This window comes from Mauremys mutica, chromosome 13 (genome assembly GCF_020497125.1).
Source record: "Mauremys mutica isolate MM-2020 ecotype Southern chromosome 13, ASM2049712v1, whole genome shotgun sequence".
In the NCBI taxonomy this organism is placed as follows: Eukaryota; Metazoa; Chordata; order Testudines; family Geoemydidae; genus Mauremys; species Mauremys mutica.
Window position 1 is genome coordinate 35,563,504 of NC_059084.1, and position 14,431 is coordinate 35,577,934.

At 46.3% G+C, this 14,431-nt stretch overlaps 1 protein-coding gene across 1 annotated transcript in view; it reads right to left on the reverse strand.

Annotated features, from left to right (window-relative positions):
- Positions 1-6,115: 6,115 nt before the first annotated feature.
- Positions 6,116-14,431, reverse strand: part of LOC123348332 (cytosolic phospholipase A2 gamma-like) — a 33,728-nt gene continuing 25,412 nt past the window's right edge. The window contains exon 14 of the mRNA XM_044985847.1: positions 6,116-6,397. Coding sequence (XP_044841782.1) covers positions 6,231-6,397 — 167 coding nt within the window. The 3' untranslated portion in view covers positions 6,116-6,230. The remainder of the gene's footprint in view (positions 6,398-14,431) is intronic.

The window sequence follows — 14,431 nt, forward strand, 5'->3', positions numbered from 1 at the left end:
TGCTTTTAGAGGTGCTTTTTTAACTTTTTTCTTTATAATAAAGTTTTTCTTTTAAGAATCTCATTGGTTTTTAGTGTCCTAAAAACCCAAGGGTCTCGTTTGTGCTCATTTTGTTAATCTATTTGATTGGTAGATTATTTTCAAGCCTCCTCAGGAAAAAGGGGTGAAGAGATTTGGGGGGATATTTGGGAGGGGGATAGGGCTCCAAGTAGCCCCTCCCTGAATATTTGTTTAAATCACTTGGTGGTGGCAGCAATACCATCCAAGGACAAGGAAAGGAATTTATGCCTTGGGAAGTTTTTAACCTAAGCTGGTGGAATATAAGCTTAGGGGGTCTTTCATGAGGGTCCCCACATCTGTACCTGTAGTGGGGTGGTTACCTGCTCCTGCCCTGAAGTGTTTAAAAAGCAGCCTGGGAGGGCTTGAAAGCTGCAGCTCTAAAATCTGGGCTGATTGGGGAAGTCGCCGCAGCTGGGCCGCAGCCCAGTCAGGCCACCACTGGCCTGTATAAAAAGGCCAGGGAAGCCAAGCGCAATCTCTCTTTACCTGTAGAGAGAGAAGGGCCTGGTTGCAGGGAGTTAGAGACAGGCTACCTGAGTGAAGCAGGGCTGGGGAGCTCGAGCCTGGAAAGCCCCAGGCTGCAGCTTAGCATAAGGCAACAGATACTGGGGGTTGCAGAGGGCAGCCCAGGGGTAGGCAAAGGCAGCAGGTCCAAAACCAAACCCCTTTGCCTATGATGAGGGGCTGATACTGCAGTCTGCCCCAGTGAACGGGGGCTAGATGGAGACTGGGCAGTAGCCAAAACTGAGACAAAGTGGGGATAGTGGGTTGTGGGGTTCCCCAGGGGGCAGCACCCCAGTTAAAAGGGCACCAGGGTCCAGGGAGGGACACGGGGGCCAAGAGGACAGGTGGATCACTGGCCTGCAGAGGGTGCTCCTGGCTGGCAGTGAGCTAATTCCCAAGGACAACCGGCAGGAGGTGCCACAGGGGTGAGTCTGCACGTCTACAGTACCTCAGAGTGGGGAGGGAACCCTGATATCATCATAGAAGGCAATCAGCTTGGTCAGGCATGAGTTGCCCTTGGTGAATCAATGTTGACTGTTTCTGATCACCTTCGTCTCCTCCAAGTGCTTCAAAATTGATTCCTTGAGTACCTGCTCCATGATTTTGCTTGGGACTGAAGTAAGGCTGACTGCTCTGTAGTTCCCCAGGTTCTCTTTCTTCCCTTTTTAAAATATGGGCACTATATTTGCCTTTTTCAAATCATCTGGGACCTCCCTGATAGCCACTAATTTTCAAAGATAATGGCCAATGGCTGTGCAATCACAAAAGCACCCTTGGATGCATTAGATCTGGATCCATGGACTTGTGCATGTCCAGCTTTTCTAAATAGTCCTTAATCTGTTCTTTCACCACTGAGGGTTGCTCCCTCCTCCCCATACTGTGTTGCCCAGTGCAGCAGTCTGTGAAGCATTGAGTACTTCAGCTTTTTCCACATCATGTGTCACTAGGTTGCCTCCCCCATTTAGTAAGGGTCCCCCACTTTCCCTGACCTCCTTCTTGTTGCTAACATACCTGTAGAAACCCTTCTTGTTACCCTTCAAATCTCTTGCTAGCTGCAACTCCAATTGTGCTTTGGCCTTCCTGATTACACCCCTTCATGCTCTAACAATATTTTTATATTCCTCCCTAGTCATCTGTCCAATTTTCCACTTCCTTTTTATGTTTAAGCTCACCAAAGATTTCACTGTTAAGCCAAGCTGGTCGCCTGCCATATATGCTATTCTTTCAGCACTTCGGGATGGTTTGTTCCTGCACCCTTAATAAGGCTTCTTTAAAATACAGCCAACTCTCCTGGACTCCTTGCCCCCTCATATTAGCTTCCTAGGGGATCTTGCCCATTAGTTCCCTAAGGGAGTCTAAATCCAAGGTCCGTATTTTGCTACTCTCCTTTCTTCCTTTTGTGAGGATCCTGAACTCAACCATTTCATGGTCATTGATGCCTAGGTTGCCACCCACTTCTATTTCCCCTACCAATTCTTCCCTGTTTGTAAGCAGCAGGTCAAGAGGAGCATGGCCCCTAGTTGGTTGCTCCAGCACTTGTACCAGGAAGTTGTCCCCAACACTATCCAAAAATTTCCTGGCGAGATGGGAGACCAGGATGCATTGTGAGGGATGGATGAGGAAGCCCAGCCTGTAGGGGAGAATGGGGACACTTGGAAAAAACTACAACTCCCAGGAGGCACTGCAACTCCCATTATTTGGGTAAATTCTCCCAGTCCTTAGACCCAGTCCCAGTTTGCATCACTATTTACCAGCAGGCTCAGCCAGGTTCCAACTGTTTTTGCAAAATTTCTCATGGGGAGCTGTGACCAGGGGTGAACATATTGTCCCAAACCAGCCTTTTTGAAAGCAAGTATCATTTAATCTCAACAGTAGGAATCAAAGCACACCACAACGATGGGGTTATGTTCCCAAAGCAAACAGCCAATATTCAACTGCCTTACCTGAAGTTGTGGTAGGATTAACTTATCCAGAGATCTCACTCTGGGAGGAACAGTCTCTATCCCTGCATCCTCTGAGCTCCAGCGGCTTGGATTTTTAAACACTCCCAAAGCAGTTTCCCACCTGTCAGCCCTCCTGTCTGCAGTCACCAGCCTGGTGGTGGTAAAACTTAAAAGGCACTGTCCTTATAATGGGTTCAGGTTGCCTTGAATGGTTCACTGAGGCTTGGGACTGTGGGTGTGTGCTGAGGACTCTGGGGTGCAGAGGGAGCTCAGGCAGTGGATGTGGAGGAAGTGAGGGGGAAGACCCCCCCACCTTAGCCTCAGAGACACATGATAGACTGAGTGAGCAGCATGGTCAGGGAAGCCACTCCCGCACCCTGCCCAACAAAACCAGCTGCCTGCCTGGCTCCCTGGTGCCTGTGTCTGCAGCTGCTTTTACACAACCAGTAGCACCTCGTTCCCCGGAGGAGAAACAGCCCTCTTAACCCTGTCCAAAATGACATTGCCCTGCCCAGCCACCCTTTCTCCACCCAACCCAGCTCCAGACCCTACCTCCAGGCACCCCTCTCCCCATCACTGAGCAGGACTGAAGGAGGTGCAGATCTCACGGGTGTGACTTTTCATCCCCAACCCAAACCTGACACTTGTCGTTGGTTACTGTACCCAAAGCATCCCGAACCCAACACCTGTAGTCGTGTCCCGTCAGGTTTGGGTCAGGCACAGGGCTCTACTCCAGTAGAACTATGGGATTACACAATTTTGCAATGTTTCGAAGCAGCCAGGTGAGACAATAAAAAGGCAGACAATGCTACATAGACATAGCATATCTGGGGCGGGGGGTGGGGGGGAGTAATAAAAGAGGAGAAGTGTCCACCTCCTTCAACAGCTGCCTGAATGCTGGACACTTGTTTGTTTGTTACAGTTCCAACAGACATCTGATCCCCTTGCTGTCATTGAGCAGCATGCTGCTCCACACAGAGTGCCATTGAAATGACTCACGGTGTAAAGTACAACTCAGTGTAAGCAAGAGAATCCAAAGCCGGCCCTTACTCAGGCAAATAATTTTTTCTTACAAAGAGGCAAGAGGGGCAGGGCTTAGCACACAGCCCCCTCCGTGCCATCTCCCATGGGCTAGCTTGGTCACCTCCCGGCAAGGGCTGGCTTTTATGGATCCCATTCTTAGGCATCCATCCCTCCTCATTCATTGCATAGAGGCCTGGGCACCTCACTCAGGCTTTGTGGATCCCAGTGATTTTCTAGGCACCTAAGAGTTAGGAGTGGGGATGCTCAGCGCCTAATGGGTGGTCTACACTGAAAACTTACATCGGCAGCGCTACGACTCTCAGGTGTAGCCATGCCAAGCTAACCCCTGGTGCAAACAGCTATAGGTCAACAGAAGAATTCCTCCAGTGACCTAGCTACTGCCTCGGGGTGGGGAGGGAGGGGGAATTACCTACAGAACCCCTCCCATCACTGCAGTGAGTGTCCATAGTGAAGCGCTACAGCTGTGCTGCCATAGCATTGTAAGTGCTGACATATCCTACGTCCCTTTGTGAATTTAGTCCTTTGCACTCTCACTTACTGTGGAACAATCAGACGGTGGTGAAACAAAGCCAGGCTATTTCTAGCACTGAGGCACACGAGGTGAAAAATGATGGGACATTATTGTTTATTTATGTAATATTCATCACACAGAAGGAAAGAGGGTTGTAAATTGTAATGTCACACACAGCACAAGAAACAATTATTTGGAAATTAAGAAGCAATAAGAAATTCACCATTATAAATAACAGGCCAGATTCTAGCCTCCTTGTAAATGTGGAGTAACATCATCAGCTTCAGTAAATATACTCCACTCTTACCAAAGGTGTAAATGACATTGTATCATGGATCACAGTTCAGGAGAAAATTCCTTTCTTACTTCCATTCCTTTTCTAAACTAGGAGAACTGACAAAGAAAACTTGCATACACATTTGTGTGCCAGGCAGCTGTAATATCATTCTGCAGAGTGTAAATTTCTGTGTGATACTGGTGTAGAGTGACCAGATAGCAAGTGTGAAAAATTGGAACTTTTTTTTGGTGGGGTGGGGGTATATAATTGTGTATATAAGACAAAGTCCCTAATATCGGAATGGTCCGAATAATATCGGAATGTCTGGTCAACCTAGAGTGGTGCCATGTGAGCACTGACAAACCAACATGTATATATGTGTCTTACAAATTCTATCTATCATAACCTATTGTATATGAATCTATCATCACAAGCTATTGTATATAAATCTATCTAGCTATGTCATCATCATCTACTGTATATCTACTTATGTGTCTAATAAGCATCACTATCTATCTGTCTGTCTAGGAACATTTAACCAAATTCATCATCCTGTAGCCAGGGCTACATTCACAAAAGGACTTGGCTCCTAGCTGCCATATTACACACCAGAAGTCCAGCATCAGGCCCCACTAGTGGTCACCAGACCCCCACTCAGATGTCACTGAATCCTGTAGATGCCTTATCTCAGTCAACACCCATGTTTTGGCAGTAACAGTTCCCTAGGTGCCTGAGGGTGTGCGCATGGCTGCCCTGTTCTAGGCTAACAGATGTCTAAGCCCCACAGCAATGCACAAACTAAGAGAAGAAGAGGTGTTCCTCTGCATAGCTTGCCTGTGGGACCCACCATTGCGGGCTATAGAGCTGGGGACTAGAGCCCAGGTCTGTGAACTCAGAGAGGAGTGAAGCAGTCATCAGGCTTCTTGCCCTTGCTCTCTTGCACGAAGCCACAATCCCCCCCCGCCGTTTCCCTGCACCATGACACTATCCCACTGCCCAGTGAGGAGGGCCCTCGCCTCAGAGGTAGCAGATGCCTCTGCAAATCCCTTCTCCCCCTGAGGCAGAGAGGGGACTTGAACTGGAGTCTCCTCCATCCAATCTGAGGATGCTAAGTACTGGCATAACAGTTCTGAGGGAGGTCATCTTCCTCCTTCTCACACCACGGCTCAGGCTCCACAGGTGAGGTAGGCAGAGGAATGGCTGTCTTTCCCGAGTTGGGAATCACTCTGGGGCTTAGGAACCTGGACAACAAGATGGCAGCTGTAGTGCACATGCCCCAAAGCTGAAACATGGACACACAGGAAAATTTCACTGAAACAACTAGGTGCTGAGGGAGTTTAGACACTACAGGGTTCTATGGCAGCTGAGCAAGAGTTTTGTGAATCTCAGGGATGCCGAAATCTGGGACTCAGGCACCTTCAGGGGCAGTTAGGTGCCTAAATCCCTTTGTGAATCGAAGGCCTGGTCTACACTAGGGAGGGGGGTCAATCTAAGTTATGCAACTTCAGCGACATTATTCACGTAGCTGAAGTTGACATACTTGGATCTACTTGTCATGGTGTCTTCACTGTGGTAAGTTGATGGTTGATGCTCTGTCGTTGACTCCGGCTGCGCCTCTTACCCTGGTAGAGTACCGGAGTCGACAAGAGAGCACTCGGCAGTCAATGTATCGCATTGAGACTAGACACGATAAATCGACCCCCCGCTGGATCAATTGCTACCCGTGGATCCAGCAGGTAATGTAGACAAACCCCAACACAGTGAAACTAACTCCTCCCTGCTGCACTTAGGTTCTAAATGGTCACAGTGAACAGCCTCTCGGGAAATGTGAGTCAGAGCCAGGCACAGAATTTCTGTCCTTCATGATCAGGAACCAAACAGAGATGTGGTTTTAAAACTCCTTGGTGGAGGAGGACACAATCTGCTGGATCTCCTTCAGAATCCTCTCCTTGTTGTTGGATACATTCATCTTGGCTTTTTTGAGGAGTACTTTGACATTGTCCTCTGAGTAGGATAAAGTAAAGGTGGTAAACGTGTCTCTGAAGTCCTTTATTTTATCTAGGAATAAAACAGGTGGGTAAGTGCCAAATAGAGGGAAACAATGGTACTGCTTTTACACTTTGACTGCTCCCAGAACCATAGAATCCAGGTACCTAAAGAGGCAGGGGAACAACATGGTCAACTCCTGAGGTTTACTTAGAATCACAGAAATGTGGGGCTGAAAGGGAACTCGAGATGTCACTAAGTCCAATTTCCTGTGCTGAGGCAGGACCAAGTGAACCTAGACCATCCCTGACATTTGTTTGTCCAAGCTGCTCCTAAAATCTTCAGTTGAGGATTCTACTATGTCCCATGGAAGCCTATTCCAGAGTGTAACTACCCTGAGAATTAGAAAGTTTTTCCTAGTTCTCCACCCCCATATACACACACATGAAAAAAAAAACCATGACCAGATGACTAGCAACATAGACAATAAAGGGGAAGGGATGCAAATCTGCATAAGTAAAAAACACAAAGATTTTCTGACCAATTTGAATGAATTCAAATCATCAAGGCCCTGATGCTATTTACCCGATGATACTGAAGAATTAGCTGAAGAAATCTCGGAGTCACTGGCAACAATATTTATGAACTCATGGATGACAGGAGAGGTCCTGGAAGGCTGGAGACAAGCTCATCTTTAAAAGGGGGGGAAAGGGAGAGCCAGGGAACTTGGGAACCTACTAGAACAATGTCTAAAACATTAAATTTACAAATACCTGGAGGACAAAGAGGTGATCACTAACAGCCTGCATAGATTTACCAAGAAGAAATCATGACAAACCAGCTTGATTTCCTTCTTTGAGAGAGTAAACTGATTTGGTGGATAGGGGGAATGCAGTGGACATAATATAGCTGGTCATCAGCAAGGGTTTTGACACAGTCCTACATGACATTCAGATAAGTAAGCAGGAGAAATGCAGATTTGGTAGAACTATCATTAAGCAGATACATAATTGGTTAAACAACCTCAAAGAAAGAGTAACTATTAATGGAATACTTGTGGCACCTTAAAGACTAACAAATTTATTGTAGCATGAGCTTTCGTGAGCTAAAGCTCACTTCTTCGGATGCATAGAATGGAACACACAGACAGGAGATATTTATACATACAGAGAACATGAAAAGGTGGAAGTATGCATACCAACAGGCAGAGTCTAATCAATTGAGATGAGCTATCGTTAGCAGGAGGAAAAAAAACTTTTTGAAGTGATAATTAAGATGGCCCATAGAAGGTGTGAGGAGAACTTAACATAGGGAAATAGATTCAATTGGTGTAATGACCCAACCATTCCCAGTCTTTATTTAGACCACAGTTAATGGTATCTAGTTTGCATATTAATTCAAGTTCAGCAGTCTCTCTTTGGAGTCTGTTTTTGAAGTTTTTTTGTTGCAAAATTGCCACCTTCAAGTCTGTCACTGAGTGGTTAGGAAGGTTGAAGTGTTCTCCCACTGGTTTTTGAATGTTATGATTCCTGATGTCAGATTTGTGTCCATTTATTCTTTTGCGTAGAGACTGTCCGGTTTGGCCAATGTACATGGCAGAGGGGCATTGCTGGCACATGATGGCATATATCACGTTGGTAGATGTGCAGGTGTACGAGCCCCTGATGGTGTGTCTGATGTGATTAGGTCCTGTGATGGTGTCACTTGAATGGATATGTGGACAAAGCTGGCATCGGGCTTTATTGCAAGGATAGGTTCCTGGGTTAGTGTTTATGTTGTATGGTGTGCGGTTGCTGGTGAGTATTTGCTTCAGGTTGGGAGGCTGTCTATAAGCAAGGACTGGCCTGTCTCCCAAGATCTGTGAGAGTGAGGGATCATCTTTAAGGATAGGTTGTAAATCTTTGATGATGCGCTGGAGAGGTTTTAGTTGGGGGCTGTAGGTGATGGCTAGTGGTGTTCTGTTATTTTCTTTTTTAGGCCTGTCCTGTAGTAGGTGGCTTCTGGGTACTCTTCTGGCTCTGTCAATCTGTTTTTTCACTTCAGCAGGTGGGTATTGTAGGTTTAAGAATGCTTGATAGAGATCTTGTAGGTGTTTATCTCTGTCCGAGGGATTGGAGCAAATACGGTTGTATCTTAGAGCTTGGCTGTAGACAATGGATCGTGTGGTGTGTCCGGGATGGAAGCTGGAGGCATGTAAGTAAGTAAGACTGGGAATGGTTGGGTCATTACACCAATTGAATCTATTTCCCTATGTTAAGTTCTCCTCACACCTTCTATGGGCCATCTTAATTATCACTTCAAAAAGTTTTTTTTCCTCCTGCTAACGATAGCTCATCTCAATTGATTAGACTCTGCCTGTTGGTATGCATACTTCCACCTTTTCATGTTCTCTGTATGTATAAATATCTCCTGTCTGTGTGTTCCATTCTATGCATCCGAAGAAGTGAGCTTTAGCTCACGAAAGCTCATGCTACAATAAATTTGTTAGTCTTTAAGGTGCCACAAGTACTCCTGTTTTTTTTGCGGATACAGACTAACACGGCTGCTACTCTGAAACCTGTTATTAATGGAATGATATAGATTGGAGGGAGTTCTCAAGTGGGGTTCCACAGGGATCTGTTCTGTGTTAAATGTTGTTTAACATCTTAATTAATGACCTGGATGTAGAACTAGAGAATATACTTATCTAGTTTGCAGATGACACAAAGCTAGAGTGGTTGCCAACACTTTGGAAGATAGAGCTAAAATTCAAAGGAATCTTCATAAATTGGAGCACTGGGCTATACACAACAAAATGAAATTCAACAAAGACAAATGTAAAGTTCTGCACTTAGGGAAGAAAAACCAAATGCACAAATACAGAATGGGGGGTAACTGGCTTGGCAGCAGCACTTCTGACAAGGATGTGGGAGTTGTGGTTGATCGCAACCTCAATATGAGTCAGCAATGTGATGTTGTTGCAAAGAAAGCAAATGCAATTTTAGGCTGAATTAACAGAGGCATAATATGCAAGTCACAGGAGGTGATAGTACCACTGTACTCAGCGCTGGATAGACCTCATCTGGAGTACTAATTTTGGTCACTAATGTATAGAAAGGATATACAGAAACTGGAAAGGCTCCAGAGGTGAGCAACAAAGATGATCAAAGGGACATGTAGATGGGCGGACTCACCCCAGCGGCACCTCCTGCTGGTGACTTTGGGAATTAGCTCAGTTCCAGCTCCAGAGTGCCCTCTGCAGGCCAGTGATCTGTCTGTCCTCTGGCCCTCATGTCCCTCTCTGGACCCGGTGCCCTTTTACATGCGGTGCTGACCCTGGCAGTAACCCCTTTCTCTCAGGGTCTCCCCTCCCCAGGAAACCCCCACCCCCTATCCCAACCTTGCGTCAGTATATGGCTACTGCCAGTCATTGTCTAGCCCCACGCCCTGGGGCAGACTGCAGTATCAGCCTACTCATCACTGGCAAGGAGGGTTTGGACCTGCTGCCTTGGCCTACCCCTGGGCTGCCCCCTGCAACCCCTAGTACCTATTAGCCCAATGCTAGGCTACAGCCTGGGGCTTTCCAGGCTGGAGCTCACCAGCTCCTCAGCCTTTCCCCAGCCCTGCTTCACTCAGGTACCTTGTGTCTAGCTCTCTGCAGCCAGGCCCTTCTCCTTCTACAAACAGACAGAGACTTCCCCTTGTCTTCCCTGGCCTTCTTATAAGGCCCTGTTGCTCAGTTTGGGGCATGGACCCAGCTGCAGCCACTTCCCCCAATCAGCCCAGCCTAAAGGCTGCTTTCTCCATCCACAGCCCCTTCCCAGGGCTGTTTTTAACCCCTACAGGGCAGGAGCAGGGATCCACCCTGCTACAGGATGGAATGCAATCCCTATGAGCAAAGGCTGAAGGAACTGGGTATGTTTAGTTTGGAAAAGAGAAGATTGAGTAGGGCATGATAGCAGTCTTCAAATACTTAAAAGGCTGCTGTCATAAATATAAAGGGAAGGGTAACAACTCTTATGTATGCAGTAATATAACCTCCCTCCTGGCCAGAGGTACAGAATCCCCTTACCTGTAAGGGGTTAATTAGGTCATTTAACTTAGTTGGCACCTGACCAGAAGGACCAATGTGGAAAAAAAGATACTTTCAAATGGTCAGGGGGAGGTTTTGTTTGTGCTCTCTTTGTTAGTTCCCTCTTGGGACAAAGAGAGAGACCAAGTAGGTAAACCAGCTCCTAACAAGATCCTGAAATTATACATCTAAAATTACAGAAATTGTAAGTAATAGCAAGGAAATGCATTAGCTTAGCTTTTGTTTTAGCTTGTGAATTTTCCCTATGCTAAGAGGTAATTTTATTCCTGTTTTGTAACTCAGAAGCAGAGTCAGAGGGGAATCCTCTGTGGTTTAAATCTTTTTATGTAACATGTAAAGGTATCTTCCATCCTGATTTTGCAGGTGTGATTATTTTATTTTATTTTTTTTTAATAAAATTATTTGTTTAAGAACCTGATTGATTTTCAGTGTCCTAAAAACCAGGGATTTGGTCTGTGCTCACTTTGTTTATGTATTTGGTTAGTATATTATTCTCAAGCCTCCCCAGGAAAGGGGTGAAGGGGTTTGGGGGGATATTTGGAGAAGGTAGGGCTCCAACTGACCCCTCCCTGAATGTTTGTTTAAATCACTTGGTGGTGGCAGCAATACCGTCCAAGTACAAGAAAAGGAATTTTTGCCTTGGGGAAGTTTTTAACCTAAGCTGTTGGAATATAAACTAAGGGGGTCTTTCATGCGGGTCCCCACATCTGTACCCCAGAGTTCAGAGTGGGGAGGGAACCCTAGCAGCTGCCATGAAAAAAGATGGAGCAAAGTTGTTCTCTCTTGCCACAGAGGGCAGGATAAGAGGCAAGGGGTTCAAACTACAGCACAGCAGATTTAGATAGGATTTTTTCCAGAGATTCAAACTGTAAGAATGGTAGGACAATGGAATAAACTGCTTAAGGAGGTCATGGAATCTCCTTCACTGGAGATTTTCAAAAGGAGGCTGGGTAGCCATCTATCCAGGATGGTTTAGACAGAATAAATCCTGAATCTTGGCTGGGGGATAGACTAGATGACCCTTGTGGTCCCTTCTAACAGTATAGTTCTATGATTCTAATAGTGAACCTAAATCTCCCAGGTTCCATATTAAGCCCATGACTTCTTGTCCTATCTTCAATGGACATTGAGAATAGTTGATCCCATCCTCTTTATAAAGCCCTTAACATGTTTGAAGACTGTTATCAGGATTAGATGAGGATCACAACTGTTGTTTATATTTTCAAAAGTAAGTTTCCAGTCCTTAGGTTTCAGAGAAAAGCCTGAAAATGTGACACTAATGTACTGTAAAGGTGCAGAAACCAGCAAACAAATACAAATAACCAGGCATTTAGTGTTTTCTTAACAATTTCATGATTTTAAGCCCATCTCATGCTTTTAAGAGAGCTAATCTAGCTAGCTAGCCAGATAGATAGTTTATCTATCTATCTATCTATCCATATACACTGGTGTGATTGACTGTGAGCCCACAAAGGGCTACACAGGCCCTGAAAGGGTTAACTTGGGCCAATTATGTTACCTGGCTGCACCTGGATGGAGAACCAGACTTAACTGAAGGTGAGTGCCAGCTGAGGAAGGTGCTAGGTGAGCTCCATGAAGGCAGGAGTTTCAGCGACGAAGGGGGCTGCAAGGGGTAACTCTCTCTGAGTTAGGGATTGGAGAGATATGGAAGAGATTTGGCCCCAGACATGGTCTCCTGAGTTTCTGGCAAGAGGCAGTGAGAGATAGCAACTACTGGAACAAAGCAGGCTCCAGTACTAAGGCCTGAACCAAGGGCAGGATTTGGAGAATCAGGGAAAGAGCCCTGGGAGCTGCTCAGCAGAGGAACAAAGCAGCAGGGAAGGATGAGAGGCCAAGCCTGAGGAGGGCAGAAATTGGCTTGAGTTCATCCTTTTATCTTGGGATTTTTGTTAGGGGATTCCAGGGGAGAGCCTGGCCCTGAAAGAAGGCTGAACCTAGAGACGTTTGGAGGAAGAAGGCCTGTGAAAGGAGCAGACCGTGATTGTTGGTTATAGGGCCCCTGGGCTGCAAGCCGGTGGAGTGTGTGGGCCAGGGTTCCCCTACCAGCCACAGGAGAAGGGTATGAAGTCCTTGAAAAGGGGACAAGAACGACTGGAAGCCATGTGGTAAGGTTGCTCAAGCTCCCTAGGACTAGGGTTGGTGCCAGAGACCTGATATAAGGACACTAGACTTTGTTCTGGGACCCTGGTACACTGGAATAGGTGGATTTAAATTATGACCTGACCCAAAGGCTGAGCCCTGGGAAAAGGTGGTCCACCAGGGTGACCATCAGCTGGGGACTCCAGATGGGGAAAGAGACATTATGCTCACACCTGGCCATAAGAAGATGCTCTACAGATGGGTCCCCATCCCCATCTTCCCTACATTTTGGGCTGCATAAATAGGGGCAATGCCAGCAGATCGAGGGACATGATCATTCCCTTCTATTCGACATTGGTGAGGCCTCATCTGGAGTACTGTGTCCAGTTTTGGCCCCACACTACAAGAAGGAGGTGGAAAAATTGGAAAGAGTCCAGCGGAGGGCAACAAAAATGATTAGGGGGCTGGAGCACATGACTTATGAGGAGAGGCTGAAGGAACTGTGATTGTTTAGTCTGCAGAAGAGAAGAATGAGGGGGGATTTGATAGCTGCTTTCAACTACCTGAAAGGGAGTTCCAAAGAAGATGGATCTAGACTGTTCTCAGTGGTACCTGATGATAGAACAAGGAGTAATGGTCTCAAGTTGTAGTGGGGGAGGTTTAGGTTGGATATTAGGAAAAACTAGTGGTGAAGCACTAGAATGGGTTACCTAGGGAGGTGGTGGAATCTCCTTCCTTAGAGGTTTTTAAGGCCCGGCTTGACAAAGGCCTGGCTGGGATGATTTAGTTGGGGTTGGTCCTGCTTTGAGCAGGGGGTTGGACTAGATGACCTCGTGAGATCTCTTCCAACCCTGATATTCTATGATTCTATGATTCTACCCTCCTCAGTTTATCTATTTTATTTCCCTTCCCTTTGCAAACTAGGAAAAACAAAGATTTTCCAGACACCTTTGTTTGCTGGGCAGCTGGAAGATTGATGGGAGTTAGGTGCCCAAGTCCTTCTGAGGATCTGCAATTACATGACCAGTGCAGCAGGTCAAAGCTGAATATGTCCAATGAGTCCAAGGGAGTCTGTATCTCATGTAATTCACATGTTGACAGGACAAGAGGAAGTGTAAGTGACACCAGTTAGGTGCCCTTTCCACTCCCCACTGAAGGTGGCCTGTCCTGCCACATCTCCTCTCAGTTACAGAGAGTGGAAATCTAGAGAAATCCATTCTATTTGAGTAAAATATATATAAAAAAATTTAAAACATTGATCAGTAAGAACTTGCACCTTTGTCTTGATTAGCATGAACCAAAGGGCCTAGTTTCTGACCGCAGGGTGACTCTCAATGAATTGAAAAGCAGCACATTTAAAACAGGTGGGATTATTTTGCGGAACACACAAGTGACCTGTGGAACTCATTGTTGCAGGGACTACCATGGGCCGGTCACAATAGGATTGTAGGAAGGGTTGGATATTATGTAAACATCCATGGATTAAAAGAGAATGCAAAAGATATAAACCTGCCTGCATTAGCCCATACGAAAACTATTTCCCTGGGAAAGGTTTATTTGTAATTTTTTTATTATGGGGTTTTGTGCCCTTCCTTGTGACTCATGTCGTGTTGGACACTGTCAGAGTCAGGACAGAGAGCTAGATGGACCCTGGTCTGGTAGACAGTGGCAATACCTGAGCTCCTCTGCTCATGTCCATCAGTGTCAGCCAGGAGAAGCCCCATTTCAGTCAGTGAGCTCCGACCAGACACATGGGGTGAGGTTCACAGCAGAACTCAGGTGTTGGGTTACTGAGAGTCATGGTGCCTATAAAATTTTAGACCCCTATAAAATCACTGGGATTCACACAGGCTGAGTTAGGTGCCCAGGCTCCTGGTGCAATGAATGAAGAGCGACAGGCTCCTGGGAAAGTGATCCACAAACTCAGCACCCAA